Below are 19,668 nucleotides of genomic sequence, written 5' to 3'. Positions count from 1 at the left end.
CAAGGCTCCTTACACAGAAGCCCAATCACACAGCTATAGCTCAATCTGAAAAGCTTTCTGGAGCAGTTGCCGCACAATATGTCAAAGAGCAGTACATTAATGACAGAACTGAAAAGCTCACAATGGATCACAGAAGTGCCATAAACAGGCTACCCTATAGTATATAGTGGGTACATGCACTGACAGAAAAGAGAACACAACTTTATCAAGAGACAGTGAAAGCCAAATGGCCATAAAAGCATCCAAGGAACAAGATATTCTGAATATTCTGACAAATCCATCATTACAACTAGATCTGTCTAGCACAGGGCTCTCTGATTAATTAATACACGTTCCTAATTGAAGAGGAACATGCTCCATCTGTCCTTCCCCCTGCCCCCACCTCCCTCACAAGAGAAAGTTAGGCTGCCACCGTTCTCACTACCACTCAGACAACAGCATCCAATGAAGCCCATTCAACTACTAAAGACCCACATGTTCCCAGCCCTTCTCCTCCTCCCTAACGGTCTAATCAGAACTGGACACAAAGCACTGAACGCCTGCTTTTCAGACTACTGCACTGGCTCTCTCTTTGTGGGACAATGCAGCCTCCATTCCCTAAAGCAACTAGCACCTCCCCCTCCTTCCAGTTATTTTGTTACTTTCTCCTCCTTGATCCCATATCAGTCTTTCTGGGGCACCCGAGCCAGAGGCCTTAATTCCATCTGTAATCTGGGCTAAAGCCCCATGGGGGTGGGGGGGATAAAGACCACACAATAGGAGAAATAGAGTCCCAGGAGATGTTCAAACAAGTAAACACCGTTGTGTCAGAGGAGCAAAATTGCTGAGAAAGCAGATTAGCAGCAGCAGCACTGGTGTCCCCCAGATCAGAAGGTGAGCCTTGTCTGCTCGCCAGAGCCAACACGCTTCTGTGATCACAGCACTGGCGGCATGCTGGGGCCGGCCCATCTCCCCCAGTCACTCTCCAAAGAGCAGATTACGGAGAATAACAATTTCTTTGTGACTGTGTAATTCCCTCCGTGACCGTGACTGTGGGCCACTCCGTCGGGCCGCAATGCCAGGGCCTTAGCAACCATTTAACAAGACCAGTCGGCCCTAGCAATGCTCTCCCCAAGACAAACCTCTTGGACAAGCTTTAACATCCAAGTGCAGGAATTAATCCCTATCCCCCTGCCCCCAAAACCTGAATCCAGGGGTGCTGTGTTATTGCACTTACTTTTGTGTTTCCCAAGGCAGGAATTGCTGGACAAGCTCTTGAAACATTAACTCTTGCAAGGAAGGAGTGTAGCCAGTCTGCTTTACAAAACATGAATCAAGGAGGTGAAAACGTTTACATGATCAAAGACGGAATGAGAGGCAGGCCTCCCTTCATATACAGAACGCTAAACTCATAGCTAGAAAAGAAAACTGGACCATGATGTACCACCTAACAGTTTAGGGAAGGGAATGAAAGCAGCAAATTAGGGTTGACAGAAGCTGCAAGTGTCATGCCTATTGTAGCTGGTGAGACCTAGATATTGGGTAGGGTGATAAAATGTTACAAGGTAAGCATAAAACCTTATTCATGTGAGATAATGTAGAAGTAATTTTCTGGGGTACAGTTATACTATAGCCTACACCAAGAAGTTTAGAAGACATGTCAGGAAAAACATTATGAAGCTATTGAAATCAGGAAGCATGCTAACACTGTCACATGCCATTTCTAGAGAGAACCTATCAAGGCAAATGAGCTTTCCTTATGTAGTTGAGCCCACAAGCCTTCCCACCTTACTCTTTATCCTGACATGAGATCTTTAGCACTTACAAACATATACTCCTTCACCCATTAAACTCTTGTTTCTGAGACACATCTCCTCTAGCACCTCATCTTCTAGGCTGAGAAAGGTAAAATCCAAGTGTACTGGCAGATTGAGATGGTTCTACTTCTTCTGCTTAGATATGACACTTAGCCCTGTCATTTATGTTGAAAAAATATTGCAAAAGTAGTAGCCATATTCATGTGTAGCAATAATACAGCCTCTTTTGTAACAAATGTATTGTGTCATAAGCTTTCATAGGCTGTAGCTCATTTTCATCTGCCTCATTAAGTTCTTTGAAAACTTTTATAGGTCCATATACAGATGTATAAAGATAAAAAGAAATAAGGATAACTGCAGTGCAAATCAATGGAATACAAACTGAGGAAAATGCAACTAAGTGGGTCCCAGTCAAGAGCACAGGTGAGATTCAAACTCCAAGTTACAGTAGATGCTAACACAACATGAAGTCTGCCAAAGAAGAGGCAATCAACCATTTTAGGAGCTGCTCAAGAACAACAAAACTGGAGGGGTCACACTTGTACTAGTTTGTATGGGAAGGCTTGAAACAGCTTTCGGTTTTCTCCTTTTAGCATCAGTGCCAAACAAATTCTGAGACATCTTCTCTGTAGAGTCTTATTTCTGGAAGTGAGTCCATTTGAATTTTGAGGTATTAAGTATGTGGGGTAAAGCCTGGGTGTAGGAGCCAGTATCTTCTCCTCCTTCACCACCACCTCCTCCACCACCTCCACCTCCTCCTCCTCCTCCTCCTCTTTACTGACCCATAATTGAAGATCTCTGGGCAATTTACAACAATGTATTTTTTAAAAAATTCAGTACAAATAACATAAAGCAACAATGTTAAAAGAATTCAAAATAGCTTAAAATATATTAAAATACACTAAAAAGACACTGCAAAAACAAACAAAAAAACCCCACCAGGATAATCCCCTCAGACCCTTGGAAAAACAAAGAGATCTTTACAGGTTTCCATATAGAGTACGGTCTTGACCTGGTACCAAAATGATGGTAAATTTTGCACCAGGAGGGTGGCAGCAGGGAAATGGTTCCAAAGATGAACAGCCACCACAAAAAAGGCCCTCCTCCTAGTTGCCACCCTTCAAGCCTTTCATGGGGTTAGCACTTAGGGGGTGGCACTCAGGGGAAGTTTGCGGAGGCTGAGCATGATGTTTGGACAGATGGGGCTGGGAGAAGTGCTCCGACAGGTATTGCAGTCCTAAGACATGTAGGACTTTATAAGTTAAAACCAGTACCTGACATTGGGCCCAGAAGGATACAGGCACCCAATGCAGGCAGGCCAGAACCAGTCTTATATGTTCAAACCTATTGGTCCCAGTTATTAATCTGACTGCCACACTCTGCACCAGCTGCACCTTCTGAACCATCTTCAAGTTATCCCCATGTAGAGTGCATTTCAGTAATCTAATCTAGAAATTACTAGAATGTGGATTATTGAAGCCAGGTATGGCTGCAGCTGCCCAGGTATGGCTGCAGCTGGATCACCAGCCGAAGCTGATAGAAGACACTCTGAGCCACCAATCCACCTGAGTCTCAAGTGACAAAGATGGATCAAGGAGCACCCCAAGCTATGAACCTGCTTCTTTGCAGGAGTGTAACTCCATATAGAACATATGAACATATGTTCATATATGGAGAGGTCCAGCAGTATCCACAGGGTCATACTCCCCCTGTCTCACTCCCAAAATAGGTCATTCTACTTGAGTGGATGCATCTGGCATGGACTCCTGGATAGATATCACATGCATTTAATTTTGCTCCCCCAGTAAGCTGCAGTAGAGAAGGTTCAAACAGACTGGCCAGAATAGCAGGAAGGTTCCTTTTTCTTCACCCAGAATGTGTATACACACACCAAACATTCAGCATGACCTGGACACAGTAGTAGTAAGCTGAGAAATATTTATAAAATTTTACAGACATTTTAGAGAAACACCACTTTCTCCCTTCCAAGTATTTGAAGAATCATGAGGGACAGGCCTTTATTTGACTTTTCTTTCCTTTTTCTTCTTTTGACTATTAAGGGCCAGAGCTTCTGTGCACTCACAAAAGTAATTATATATTGGATCATTCTTTTCTTGCTCATCAACATCATGTTAGTCAAATTATATGAAAACGATTTGTCATCTAAATTAGGATATAAACACTCAAGGAAAAGCATTCTTTTAAAAGTAAGTTAACACAGTCAAGTCATCTATCCCATTCCCAAGGGTTTAACAATTGTAAAATAATTGCCTAACATATCTGGCTCATACATATATAACAATATCAGTTTCCCTGCAGTTCTTCCTAATTCAAGTCCCATAATAAGAGGCTATCAATTCCACTATCCTGAGTTAGTGGATATGTGAAGAACACACATGCCATGCTATTTTATCATGTGCTTACATGTTAAAGACACCTATGAACTTAAACATGTGTTTTATTTATTGGATTTATATACAATAGCCAATAGTCCCACACAGGACTCCCTGTGTATCATTCATGTGCAATCATTACAGTGGTCAGAAAAACATTTCTAACTGAACTTTGGAGATGAAGTTTAGCACTTATTCTTATTTATGATTCCTGCTCCTCAATCAGAGAAGAAAAATTACATGGGCAATTAAAAGGGATAAAAACTACCAAAGTTAGGCTTTCAATTGTCATATACTTTCTTCTAACCAACTGCAAACATTCTACTGAACAAAAGTCAAGACCTATATTGTTCCAGCACCAATACAGAAATTCAGTACCACCTGCATCTTAATTTTAACTAACATTAAGTTCAAAACTCTTTTTTCAAAGACAACTGAGAACACAAAGATAATGTTATTTTTGTTATTTTAAAATAAAATGAATTCTCAGGAAACAACAAAAGTCTGTGAGCCAAGCAGAATCTCGTCTATGGCTATGGTGTGCCTACCTTTAGGTTTAAAGGTATGTCTCTATTGTGACACGTGCCTATGTTGTGGGTGGGGAAGTTCATTCAATTGCTTTTGTTTATAAGCTGGCAATAAATATAAGAAGAATGCACATATTTATTTGTAACTCATCCAGGGAGCCTTATGGCTAATAGGGCAGGATAAAACTAAATAAATAAATAATAAATATTGGCAAGAAGCAGATCAGAATGAGCAAGCAGTCAATTGCTTTGATGAACTCACAACTAAAAGTTAATTATCAGCATGTATTCCTGGACCATTTATAAATAAACTAAAGTGAAAAGCACTCTAGGGTGCAACAATAATGGGCTTCCCAACAGGCTTAAAAAAAAACCTTAACTCTGGACAGCATCTCACTTCCAATTCTCCCTGTGCCATCTGGAGTCAAGTATGCCCCTAGCTTCAGTAGAGGTGGCAGTGATAGTGCTGGTGGTGGGGATGGAGAAAGCTTTGCCTTCTTTTCTTCTGGTAACTCTGAATTAGCCCACACACACTTTAAAGAGTCCAATAAAGAGATACAATTTCTTTACCTTTCCTGGCTCTGGGATGCTTGAAGTTTTTTGTTATCCGGGTTGTCGTAAGGTTAAGTTCAGAGTATAAACTGACATGCTAGCTATGGGAAAAAGCCAGTTTCCTCAAATAAAGCCACAACAGTGCAAAAGAGACCCCTCTGGGGCTTTTATTTGGGAAAACAAACAGAAATGGCACCAAGCCCTTCTGCTTTACGGGCCAATTTAACTATCAAACCAACTCTCTCCCTCCCAGAGGCAAAGACGGGAGAGAGACACGGCAATATGACAATGGCAAGAAACATTCGGGGAAAGAAAGGACAAAGCAAGCTGTCTGTCTCCTTGTCTTTCTTGTTCAGGATTCTTTTTCTTAGCACACGTGTGTTCTTGTAAAAACGATTAGATTGCAATTTGTATAACATGGTGACCCCCAAATTCAGACGTTTAACCCCCTTTCTCTACAAAGAATGTGAAGAATGCCTCAAAGGTGGGGGAAATTCTCTTATATTGGGAGGGGGCAGTAAGGAGAACCGGCAGGGAGTTGTGTGGGAATAAGCCACTGTATAGCTTCCTTTTGAACAGACAGCACATTGGAGGTCTTCAGCCAGCAGACCAAAAAAAAAAAAAGGGGGGGGGGGAAGGAAAGGAAAGAAGGAAGGAAGGAATAGAATAGAATGGAATGGAATGGAATGGGAAAAAAGAGAAAAAAAATGAAAATTCTAAATCAAAATAAAGCCATCTGTTTAATTACGCCAGCCCAAACTGGAAAAGGGGGTGCTATATGTTTTTGTCCCCATCCCATGTTTTGGTGCTCTTATTCTTTATAGTGCCTGTTGATTCCCTTGCCACCTAGAGGAAAATAAAAATGGTCCTTCCATTCATGAGCATGCAGCTTGTCAGAGCTAGAAGGCTCCCATTCATATATATTGGAGGATTTTCTTACCGGTGTGGCAGAGGTGCCATGCAAGCATATGAAGGGGAGCAAAAAAGGATTCAGTTGTCATGAATCCAAAGATAAACACTGAAGCTTTATTTATATACTATGAACTCCAAGCTAATACAGAAAATGCATGTCTACCTAAAACATGTTAAAACTGTGATGCCCAAGCACAATTACTTGTAAATATGTTCCACTGAAATCAGTAAAACTTACATCCAAATAAAAGTAGCTGATTTAAGATGAAAGCAGTAAAGGGCAAGACAACACGAGATTTATATGATGTATGAATGCTTTTGACAGAATATTTGATGGACTGAAAACTTCAATGTGTATGGCTCTGGTTCAAAAGCTCAGATAGGAAACAGAGGATTTCAGTTATTTATAGGAGACCAATGAATCTTTTAAAAAAGAAACCAGGGAAGAGATCTGGGGCACCTTGCATTATTCCGCATTTCCGTCCTCTGCCTCCTATTCCCATCTGCCACTCCAAATTAATCTTCTCATTTTTCTTACCCTCTTGGACTGCATACTTGTGAAAAATGTATAAAAGCAATAGTAGTACAAATGCTACAGTGATAATATCGTTTGCAAAAGATGACAATTGTGAAATCATGTACTCTGTAAAGGTCGTAAAAGCCAATGACTGAGGGAATAAGAAATCAATACAAACATCAGGTTTTGGATGTACATGAGTAAGGGTCATATCCAAATTATTAAAGCTTGACACTATCCAAAAATGTATCTGCCAATGACCCAAACATGCAAAACAAAAACACAACTGATTATTCATCACTCTTTAAAAATGTATCCAACATTCAAGTCAGACTAGCCTCCAAATATACCTGAAAAAAGCCCTGTCTTCCAAATTCATCTTAACTTGACTCAAGCACCCATTAGATATATCCATATACTTTCTCTGTTACCCATCATCTACATAAATTTTCAGAGGGAAAAAATAAGCTCTGGTCATAAACCAACAAGGAGACTAGACAGGGAAGGTTCTTTTGCAAATGATCTCGGAATCAGACAGCACTCCCAAAATTTTGGCCATAATTCCTTGATCAGTAATATCAGTATTAGCATCAACAAAAAAGATGCAACCATTGATTATATAAAACAAAACATTAATGTGTAGAAAATGTGTTTATTCTTCTCATACATATCCTCTCATAGGGAAAATTAATATTTCAGTAAATTACAATCCATCTTACGTTGAGCTAGCTATGTTATGAATACATGGCACACAGCCATGAACCTGTTTATGGTTCTTTTAATTAGGTTAAAAGTAAAGTCAATCAACATGGATTGGAACACTTTATCTATAAATTAAAAGGTGGATTTTAAAACGAGTATCTTGTCTTCTTTCAAAGGGTCGCCCATGTAACTGATACTCCTCTAAGGTATCTATGTACGTTTCTTGTTGAAAACATTAAAGTTTAATCAGTGGTTAGGTGTTATACAGATAGGTACAGATCTTACACTACACAAGTCAGTCAAAAGAGTCTCAGTCTGATGGTTTATAATATAAAAAGATACTAGAGGAAATTGATGAAGGAAGGGCAAGAGAAACTAAAAATAGGAGATAAGAAATAGCAACATGCAATTGTCTTGCCAACTCTACGAACAGCATCAATGTAGAAAATGCTTATTTTAATATTTATATATTGAAATGTTTTATATTAGTTTTCCAAATGTTCAAAGCAGTTTACACTGAATACAATAAAAACACTTTTAAAACAAGACCAACATGAAGAACAAGCATCAGAGATAAAACAAATCCTTTTATCCTTTTCAATCCCATTGAAACGAGGGAAAAGGAAGTTCTTGCAACCCGTTTCAGAAATACATTGAAAAGTGCAATTTTTTCTCCATTTCTGGGAGGAATAATTTTGAAGCAATCACCATAGAATCCCTGGTCTGAGCAGTTGCTGTGCCTGCCACAAAACTGGAACAGAATACCTCAAGACAACATCAACAGCCTCACAGGGTCCTTGAAATATGAGAGTCAAGGGTCATGTGAAGTTTTAAAGGTTAGATGTAACTCCATAAAATTGGGCCCAGAAGCAATTTAGCAGCCAATATAACTGGTACAAAAAAAGTCAAGTGCAAACCTTCTGATGCCAGACAGAAGGCATGCATCACAATTCTATGCCACTTGAAGCTGCCAAACCATATTCAAGGGAAGCCACATATAAAGTGCATTGCAGATGTTAAGCCTGAAAATTACAGTGGCATGGCTCATGGGGTTATGGGGGCCTCATTAGCTGAAGATGAAAGGAGACAATTTTGGCAACAACTCCAACCACCTTCTCAAGAAGCAGTGTTGGATCCTAAAGTACCCTAAAGGCTCTTTACCTGGTCAGTCAGGTCACAGAGAGCCTATCGATCACTGGCAGGATAATTCTCTCTACATCCCAGCCGTTCTTTACCAGTATGGCTTCCAAGTTTGGCTAAGAACACAATATAGCTTTAGTTCACAGGTAAACACAAGATCATATATGATGATCTAAAACATTTTACAAGAGATACCTGTACCTTATGTTTGTTACATAGGAACTTGCCTTAACCTTTCACAGGATCATACATGAACCCTGAACAGGCTGCCTTTGCACAAGTAAATGTCAACAAAGTAGAATTTTGGCTATTGGGTGACATAAACTATCACACAAAAGTCAGTTGTTTATTTCTCCAATGTCAACACTGATCATTATGCAAATAATGAAGCACTGTTTGCATAAAATCCATCTTAAGAGTGTTCTTCATTGCATTTATCTTTATTAGATTTAAAATAAAGAAAACTAATACAAATTGTGCTTTCCATTACTTTATAAACTATGCAGTTACAAATAAATGCTATCAGAATAAGCTTCAACTGATATTAGAAAACTGAGAACAACTTAGCCTTAAATTAATACTATGAAATTGAAAGTGGTTATAAATGATGCATGTTATATTTAAGCTCCCAAATATTGATACATGGGCCTTACAGATAAGCACATTTTTCTATCATTTGACAGCTCCCAGCCTCACAGATTTTCACATTTGCAAAATATACATGGTGGTGCTAGAGGAACAGAAGGAAGAAATTGTTTAATATAGTAAACCCAGCACCTTTGAAAACCTTTGGTAGTACTAGAACAGATACAATTTACATACAGATTGGAATACTCAACTAGCCTGGGCAAAAATAAAAAACAATAAACAAAATAGCAGAAAGAAATGTCTAAAGAATCACAGCTTGCACTTTGTTATGAGAAATGGAGCATTCCAACTCCATTAGATAGAAGTGGAGAAACAGAAACCAGCAACTGGGATTCGGTTTATATGTGTTGAAGACACATACACCCTATACAACAGGTGTCCTAAGAGCTGTCTTGCATTTTACATGTGGCAAAGTAGATACAACTTATGCCTCTGATGTAGTATATAGTGTACTTATACATTTCCCACTGCAGAAATACACATTTCAAATTCATGTGATGCTTGTTGATCTCTCCTCAGAGCAGAGGTGCACATGCATTCTTTCTATCTTCACACATTTACAAGAAAACATCAGAATCACTTGTATGTTGTTGTTACATGCTGTCACTTTCTCTCTGACTCATGGCAACCCTATGAATGAAAACTCTCCAAATAGTCCTAGGCATGATAGCCTTGCTCAGCGCTGGTAAATTCAAGACTGTCTTTAGCCTCAGTTTTGCCATTTTTGCTTCCAGGGAAAGATCTGTTTGATTTGATCTAGGACTCCATTGTTTGCCTTTTCAGGTTATTCATGAAGTTCTCCTCTAGTATCAAGGCCCAGCTTTCACATTCATACATGGTGATCAAGAATACAATCATGCAGGTGATCTTGGCCTTGGTATCCAGTGAAACATCTTTACACTTAGTTATCTTTTCTAATTCCTTCATAGCTGCCCTTCCAAGTCTCAGCCTTCTTCAAATGTCTTAGTTACAGTCTACATTTACAGCAGACAAATGAACCAAAGTATGTAAAATCACAATTGCCATTTCTTCAATGTTGACAGTAAAGTTCTGTAATTCTGTAGCTATGATTTCTCTAATATTCAATCCTACTTTTGCCACCGCCTTTCACTTTCATTGGAAGTCTTTTCAATTCATTGCTGTTTTCTGTCAGTAATATGGTATCATCTGCATATCTTAAATTAGTGCTTTTTCTTCTGTCAATTTTCATTTGTTCCCCTGTCCTGATCTTTTTTGGGTATGTCCTGATCAGCTGTCCTGATCTTTTTTGGGTATGGACTGAACAGATAGGGAGATAAAATACATCCCTGTCTGGTGCCTTTGCCAATGGGAAACTATTCTGTTTCTCCATATTCTTTCCTAACCGTAGCTTCTTGTTCATGATACAAGTAATGCATCAGGAGAATCCAGTGCTTGAAGTACAACCATTTCTTTCAAAACCACCAATAGCTTCACCTGATCCACATAGTTAAAGGCCTTGCTGTAGTCTATCAAGCACAGACTGATCTTCTGAAATTCCTTGGTGTGCTCCAGGAGCCAATATAGGTTTACAATATGATTTTGAGTGCTTCTTCCTTGTGGAATCCATCTGGAACTTCAGGCATTTCTAGGTCCATGTACGGTATTATTCTTTGTTGTAACACCTTGTGCATCACTTTGCTTGCGTGGGAAATTAGTGCAATTGTCCTATGGCTGCTACTCTCTTCTTCATTTCCTTTCTTGGGGAGTGGACTGAACATTGAATGTTTCCAGTCTGTGGGCCATTGTTTTGTTTTCCATATTTATTGACATATTCTTGTTAGGATTTGGACCAATTCGGCCTCTGCAGCTTTGAACAGATCAAATCATATGCCATCTACTCCTGGTGCTTTGTTCCTTCCAAGTGCTTTAACAGCTTTTACTTCACTTTCTATTATTGCAGGCTCTTCCTCATAGGAATCCTCCTTGAAGGAAGCTATCATCCGTTCATCTCCTTTGTATAGTTCTTCTGCATATTCTTTCCACCTTCTCTATATTTTCTTCTGGTCAGATAATGTGTGCTCTTGTTTCGCTTACAGCATACCTAATCAAGGCTTGAATTTTCCTTTGATTTCCCAGATCTTCTGGAAGAGTTCTCTCATTTTTCCTCTCTTTGATTTCTTTGCATCAGTCATTGTAATATTTCTTTTTGTCACTATGTGATAGTTGCTGAAAAGTTGCATTCATTCATTTCTGTCACCTTTTGCTTGTTGCATGTACTTAGCCATTGTAAATGTTTCTTCTGTCATCCATTTAAGCTTTTCCTTGGGGTTTTTTTTTTTTTTGGGTATTTTTCCTTAATAATGTCTCTGGTTTCAATCCACAGTTCTTCTGGCTCAAAGTCAATGAAGTATCTTGCATCTTCATTTGTATCTTGTTCAGTGCCTTTGAACCTAGGGGGATAACATCTTCTGGCACTATCACTAGTTTTATTTTGGATTATTTCATCATAGGGTTTTCAAGGTAAGAAGATGCACAAGTAGTTTACCATTGCCTTCTTCTGTGTAGTACTAATCAGAGTTAGCTTGATCATTACTACTGTTTTTTGTGAAAGATCCTTCACATTGTCCTGTTCTTTGGATGTTTCTCCACCCCATCATCATTATCCATTCTCTTCTGCTGATGTGACCATTACTTTTGAAGAGGGTGGATACATCTTTAGTCTGGTGTCTCTGCTTTGACCTTTCCATCTTGGGTGACCCTGCTAGAAGACCAGCCTGATTAGACAGTCTGGCCTCCTAGTGGCACTGGTCTGAACTTCCCTGACACTCTCTAAAACCCTCACCACATTACGGTTTGCATCGAAGAAGGGGAGTCACTTGTATAGTCTCTGACAGTGCTTTAGTAACAGGGAAATCCAACTGCAGGGGAACTTCACACATGTGTTTAGCACAAATGAGTTTTCCATATATTGGCTTGTATGTTACTTAATTCTCAATTATGATATGTAAAATGCTCATATATTTCATGTACACATACAAATACACTTTTTAAAAATCTGTGAAGTATGTGAAGACAAGAAAAAAGTGATCTGGCTTGAACACCTGAAGGAGAATAAAAGGGCACTATATAGCAAAGGAATAGGAAACCCAATGGGATGAGATGTGAGGGTCTCTGGTTTCCCCTTCACATGTTCTTCTCAACCCTCCTCCTTTTTTCTTCTTCCTTTGGCAAAGATAAATGAAGAACAACAAAAAAGGCCACAATCTCTGTCCATCCGCCCATCATTATTACCTAAGGGGGAACAGTCTTTTCCAAACAACCCAAAACCACATGTGCTCAGACACAATGGCTCAAAAGGCAGGGTAGGTAGCAGACCAGCCCACTCTGTACTGCTAACAAGGGGAACCTAATTACAGGAAGAGGTTAAAGAGGGGCAGATAAAAGGGATACAAAATTTCAACATCTGTTGCTATAAGGAATAAGAAGCGGGGAATAGCAAAGGTGTCAGCTTGTTGTCAGGGATGGCATGATGGAATTTCAAAGAGTTAAAAAGATCGAGAACTAAAGAGGAAAAATTAAAGGGTTCTCTTTTTTTAAAGCCTTCACAAGTACTTTTAAGAAAAAGCTGATTTAGAAGAAGGGGGAGAGAGAGAATGACAGTTGAACTAAATATAGCTAATTTATGATAATACAGCTAAATATGACTTGTCTTCACAAGGTCTCTCCTGAATCATGGTTCAAGGTGCATATTAGAACTTAAGAAAAGCCTCAGTGGATCAAATGAATGGTCTACTTATGCCAATATTCTGTTCTACAATCACAGAGCAATTTAAAAGGGAAGGGGAAAAGCACATGAATGAAAGTGTGTTGTTGTTGTTGTTGTTTTCTATACTGCCCTATAGCCAAAACTCTCTGAGCAGTTTACAACAATCCAAATACATATATACTCCACAACTTTCATCCGTTTATCACCAGCCTCTCTTTAGAGTTGGCCTGCAGAAGGAAGCGTCATAATTCCCATCATTAATACATTTGTCAGATTACTATTGAAGTTCCCTGACATATTGCTAGGCATTATTGCATCCTCTGCAACAAGATCCATGAACCAATTGTGAGTAGCATAAAAACAATTATATACTTTTCCAAGTAATAATAAGACTAGTACCCAAAATTTGCTTAACAGTTCACTCTAATAGACAATCATCATGCCAGCTTCCTAGCAGATTAACATTTTTTTCTCGAATGGAAAGTATTAGTTTTCTTAGCTTGATTTCCCCCAGAAGTGTCTGATACTTATGCTTTCCTTCATCTTGGCTTTTCTATTTTAGCTAAACACACACACACACACACACACACACACACACACAATTTAAAGTAGACCAGAAATGTTGTAGAACTATAATACTGTACTGAACTCTATTAGGGTTAGATCAGGCCTGTTCAGTATCTGAGCATCTCAAAGCATGGTTGATGTTATCTAGACAGCAGTTGTCTAAATAGCACCTACTCCTATCTAAACATGTCTACCAGCTTTCTTCTGAACAACTTCCCTGTTTTGTATTTTTTTGAACAGATAAGAGAAAGTGAACTCACAGAAAGTTGCAAAGGTCTCGCATGGATATCAGTGGCAAAGTAAGGACCTGAGACACTAAGCCTAATGCAACATTTCCTCACAAGTAGTGATGAACACAAGTAGCTAAACACTAACTTTCAGAACAGCATATGTTTCTCTTCCTTCTGAGTGTGGGAGCCATCCAACCTCCCTTAAGATTCTTGTGGTGCTTGGTATCCAAACAGCGTAACATAGCTTTTCACACATTCAAAGTGTTAGAAACACAAGGTCAAAGAAAAGCAAAGGTTATTCCATCACCAACCAAATGAAGCTACAAACAGAAGCTACATGTTTGGTGTCATTTTGTAGCATGTTCCAATTCCTTGTACCAATGGATAAGAAGGAAAGAGACCCCAAAACCTCTATGGGAAAAAAGCACCTAAAGGACAACCATAGTTCAGCTCAAAAATGTAGAGCAAATATAAGCAGAAGGCATATAATTTGTAAGACAGGAAAATCTATTTGCCACAGTAAGGCCAACATTTCATCATAGTAGGGAATGAGACTAAGGGAATGAGATCACTTCCTCAAGCCACCCCAATAGAATTTAGTACAAAGATGCCTGGAATATTCCTGCAGTACTGTTTTTGAATCTCTACTAAGGCTTACAGACTGAGCAGCCAAGAGGGCTCTATGGCTTTTGCAGACCTCTGAGGGTAAAAGAGAAAGACTTGAGTGTGGAACGGAACAAATTATCTGGGTAAGGTTGCTTTTTATCTACCTGAAGCTGCTGAAGCAGAAAAGTAAGCTTGTCAACAAGAGTATAATGTATATGGCAATGGGGGCTAAGGAGAAAGGAGGACATGAGTTAAGAAGCCTGAGTAACAGAGGTATAGAGAAGGGAGAAAGGGAGATTTGGGCAGCTGAAGGAAAGGGCTTCTTGGGGAGAGGAAGAAGCAAAGACCAGCAATGAGGTGGCACAACATCCAGGAGCAGAAGGGCTATAAAGAGAATATTTAGGACTTTAAGCCACACAGTACACTTTCATTTAAATGTTCCAAAATAAGGCAATCATCAGATGGTATGCTCTTTCTTTCTGGGAATGTATAAACCTTAGCACCACAAGCCCAATTAGCATATAACCCTGTCTTATTTCTTGCATAGTAATTGGAGGGTACTGGTAAGTTGTTGCCTTACCACAGTGTACCCTAGTCTAGAATACAGCAAGTGAAGCAAAGTCTGCACAGGGTGAATGTTTGAAGCTATTAATGCAGAGACTTCTTTGGACAGTGTTAAGGCTATACCAGCAGGCTCAGAAAAGAACACAAATGCACAAAGAATAAGCCTTGGAAGGAGAAAGCAATGCAAGTAATAACGAAAACATAAATATCCCAGCAAGGAATGGTGGAAAAAAGTAGACAGATACATTTTTTTTATCCATGACCTCTGTAAATGTTCTATATACATTGTGCATGACTTCTTATGTGCAGTGCCATACCAACTATGAACTTACAAATAAAGTGTTAGACGTTTGTTATTTGTTAGACATTTGTGTCAATTCCGTTCTTTCCCATGAGTGAGGCCTAAGAGGGGCAGCCCAGTGGCACAATGCATTCCAGTACAATGAGCAAAAAGGGAGGAATCCATGACACTCAGCAGCCACTGTAGGTAGCATCACATTGGCTGGATGATTCCAGGCTTTAGCTTTACCTGTCAGTTAGGCTTTTGCCTTATTGAAAGATCAAACTCCATCCTGTCCATTCATTACCTTAATCCTATTTTCTACATAGCTTTATCATCTGTAGAAGCTTACTTGGGGAAAGCAGAAAAGGTAACATAGCCACTTCTCACTTGCCTCATGTGTTCCTATTTGAGGTAACCCTGGACAAGTTCATGAACAAGGAGGACAGGTTAGAAAGGAAACAGAGCTGAAAATCATTCCTTCTTTAGTTTAAAAGCAGGAACTACATTATGCTTATCTTCACTGCATTCCACATTCAGCACTTCAGTTTAAGAAATGCAAAAGTTGTGAACCTCACAATGGAAATCACACTTTTAACTGATGGTGAAATGCAGTAAGCGGATAGCACCTTGGCTAAAATCTTACTGTGTTTTCATGACTATGTAACGGTTCAGATCTGATTATACACACATTCCATGGTCCATCTAACTCCGTTCATTGACTCACATATTTGAGAGACTGAGAAAGCCACAAAACATCTCATTTACTTTTTTTACAGTTTAAATGGCCACAATAAACTATTATGCATGGTATAGAATTATCAATTGATGCATATAGTTTCAATAGTACTGATTAAAGACAAGACCACTAAGTAACCTGGACTAATGACTAATGAAATTATACCAATAGTTAATAATTTGACAGAGGTAGAACAAAGATGACAACAACCCACTGGTTACATAGGATACCAGAACAGAACAAGGAGGAAACATTCCAATGGGTAGGGGAGTATGACTGGAGGGACATTACAGCTCATTAAAAGAAGTTTGCAGCTATGCAAGTCCCATCTCAGAAATACCAAAGAAAAACTGATTGATGGGATAATATTAATTGGTGATATTTAAGTGACTGCACACTAACTTACAGACAGAATTTGTAAAGAACCGCTTTGGGTCTCATCAAAACTATACACATCTGAATTCAGATTTAAGGTCTCAGAAAAATGTTCATATATTCCCTCTAGATAAAGGGAATAAACTTTATCAACCAATTCTGGAAGGATCTCTTAAAATGGTCCTCTCCTGTGAGTTTTCCTTCTGATAATAGTGCTAGCGAGCAACCTTAAAAATGAAGCATGCGCCTTTCATTCTTCACTTAGCTGGTCACAAATAAGTTAACTCACCTCTCTGATGCCTAGATAAGTTTCCACAAGAGGTATGTGTGTGTGAGAGAGAGATGGGACAGGAAGGAAAAAGGCAGCAATGTTGTAGGGTCCAATTAATTTTGCTACCCTATATTTGGAGGCCTACGTGAACCCTATGGCATGAAGCACCTTATACTAGCTAAAATGCCAAGTTGCCAACCCTCCTGGACAGACAATGGGGTGCAGTTAACCATGCCCTAATAGCATTTCTTTTAGACTACTGTACTGTACACAGGTGTGCATTTCAGTACTGTTAGGAAACAACAGTGAATCCTAAATACAGTGATACTCTTATTAATAGGACTAGACACATAGAAAACCATCTTTTTAAAAGCTATACTATCTCCCACTCAGGTTCCTAGCACAATTTAATGTCTTGAATTCAACCTAGAAAGCTCTAGTCTCTGAGGCCCTAAAGCCACAAGTCATCCCATATCTGAAAGTAAGGTGTCTGTTAATCAGGGAGAGGGCCCTTTGGAATTCCCTGCCCAAGGAGGTTCACCTGAAGCTCTCTTTGTTTTTTCATTTTGTTTTCTTGGCCAGGTGAAAGCCTTTTTATTTGCTAGGGCTTTTCAGCCTTTTAGTTTGCCATGATTTGTATCACACTGGAGTGTTACTGCTGTGACTGATGGTGTTCTGGGATTCTTACAGATAAAGGATAAATAGTTACCAAGATAATAAATCCCATAGTAGATTGCCTACTCCGTAGTAAGAAAGAAAATATGGAGGCAAATTGGTCTTCCTTGCCACTAAAGCAGGCAAGAAAATATGTTTAAGTTGTCAGAAGGCAAGCTTTGATTAAAATTTAGGAAACGTATCTCAACTATATAGAACAACAGATTGAAGAAGGAAAATGCATTGACAAGGCGCGGAAATACATTCAGTAGTTGATGAGCATGTTATGAACAATAACATAAACATCACTAATAGGTCTGGAGTTAGGTCTAGAGTTCAATGCACAGAGATGGCTTGCCATCTCATCTACTTCTTTGTTATTGGTAAACATTGACTCGTTACTACAGCTAGATCACCAAGTTTCTACAGGCGGGCATTCCACAGAAAAAAATCTTCTATTGCTCAGCACACCAGTGTAGGAGATTCTTACCTTCCCAAGTCCCAGATTCTCAAAGGTGAAGTATGTCCACAGCATGCTGTTCCTGTCACAAATGAACTGTCAATCAAGAAAGAAAACAAACATTAGCCATCTAAACACTAGCAAATACACATCTAGGAACTTTTCCAGATTAAGCCGATAACTTGTCATATCTACTTCTGATTTTGTTGCAGAATTAAGACGGCATACCACACAAAGAGTTTTTCTTTTGCTAAATAACCTCTAGGTGGCAATGTGGTTTAGCAGAATAATGGAATTATACTAGAAGGGACTTGTGCTTTCTTTCAGGAGAAAAAGAACTACATTACTTCCACTCCAAAACAAAAACAAACAAACAAAAAAAAAAAACCCTGTGCAAGTGCTCTTAAAAACAGAATTGAAACTGGAGGGTCACAACATCATTTAAAACAACCATAAACAACCATGACTGAGAAATGATGAGTACAAAATAAAAGCCTCATGCAGAAAAAACCCTGATAGAAAATTATACTCTTCAATTTGTATCAGAATAAGTGAAAATATGAAGAGGCTTCCTCTATGAGATAAGCCTCTGTATAATCATGTGGCATCAATTATCAGCTTAAACAGATAATGCTTCAAGTTCTACTCGAGCAGTAAGCCACCCTGGTATCCTTCAGATGTGTTGGTAGCCAGGGATGGATAAATCTTTCTGTTTAGGTTTCTACAATCTTTGGAAGACCAGGTTCCTCCTGTTCCCACATCAGTTTGTGAATGTTTTGGCAATAATTCCACAGGAAAATGTATGCATATTTTTGTAGCTATTTATACAAACTGCTCTGAATGGATCATTTTTGTATATGTTTCTGCTATTTATTTAATAGACTTATATAATACAGAAATGTTTAAAACGGCTCTAAGCAGTCCACAAAATATTTTATAAAATATATTAAAACATCTGAAACAATAAAACATTAAAATAAATTAAAGTAACACTATAATTACAAACAAATACACTGGGCAGTTCATTCACTCAAACAGCCTGGTTAGAGAAATTAGTCTTTAGCTGGAACTTAAAAGCACGATACAGTTGGACCTCCCAAATACAATGAGAAGATAATTCCGTAAATTAGGTGCTATCATAAGTAGACCCCCTTCCTGGTTGCTATGAAATGGCACTCTGCAAGCCACCAGTAAGATTTCCTCACATGATCTTAATAATCACATATGTCTGTGTTGTTAGACGGTGATCTGTCACATAACCTGGTCCCAAGGTGTTAGGGGCTTTATATACTAACAGCAAAACCTCAGACTTGGCTTGGTAGTTAATAGGTAACCAGTGCAGTTCATAGATTAGTAGAGTTGGAAGGGGTCATGAAGGCCATAGGGTCCAACCCCTGCTGTTGCAGGACACCAATTTACACCATCCCACTCAGATGCCTGTCCAGTTTCTTTCTGAATGTCTCTAGTGTGGGAGAGCCCATGACCTCTCCAATTGCCTTGACACTGGTGTAACATTTGCATGCAGTCCACTCAGCATCCTGGCTACCTTTTGGGAGCTAGGTTTCTTCCTCTGCACTTTCAAAACACACCATTCTCTGGCAAAAGCTCTTCTCCAGTGTGTATCCATTAAGCTCAATCAACACAAAATGATTCTCTGAGCATGTACAGAGCAGTTAGTTGTACCCAATCTAGAAACTACTTCCAAGAACCCTCCTTATGAGTAATCCAGGGCCTCCTAGCTCTGGTAGGGCCCTTTTGGAGGCAGGCGATCCTCTTACCTGTATGCTGCCTCTCCAGTTGGCTAGCCCTTCTCTCCTGACACCACATCATGGGATAAAGAGTTGTACCAGGCTTATCTGGCTCCTGGAGCTCCTGTCCCATTCCCCCTCCTGGCACTTGTAGATCTTGGCTGTTCTCAGAGTCCACCTGAACACGGCAGCCTTGGAATAAGACCCTCTTCCTGTTCCATCTCAATGACTGGGTCCCCTCCAGTTTCCCAGGGCCTATC

At 39.3% G+C, this 19,668-nt stretch overlaps 1 protein-coding gene across 2 annotated transcripts in view; it reads right to left on the bottom strand.

Moving 5' to 3' along the window:
• Positions 1 to 19,668, bottom strand: part of FBXW4 (F-box and WD repeat domain containing 4) — a 92,875-nt gene that overhangs the window by 6,305 nt on the left and 66,902 nt on the right. For both annotated transcript variants that reach the window (XM_044437105.1, XM_044437115.1), the window contains one exon: positions 17,691 to 17,756. In XM_044437105.1, coding sequence (XP_044293040.1) covers positions 17,691 to 17,756 — 66 coding nt within the window. The remainder of the gene's footprint in view (positions 1 to 17,690; positions 17,757 to 19,668) is intronic.

This window comes from Varanus komodoensis, unplaced genomic scaffold (assembly GCF_004798865.1).
Source record: "Varanus komodoensis strain SLA01 unplaced genomic scaffold, ASM479886v1 scaffold1, whole genome shotgun sequence".
Classification (NCBI taxonomy): domain Eukaryota; kingdom Metazoa; phylum Chordata; class Lepidosauria; order Squamata; family Varanidae; genus Varanus; species Varanus komodoensis.
This window is presented reverse-complemented; position numbering and strand designations above follow the sequence as displayed.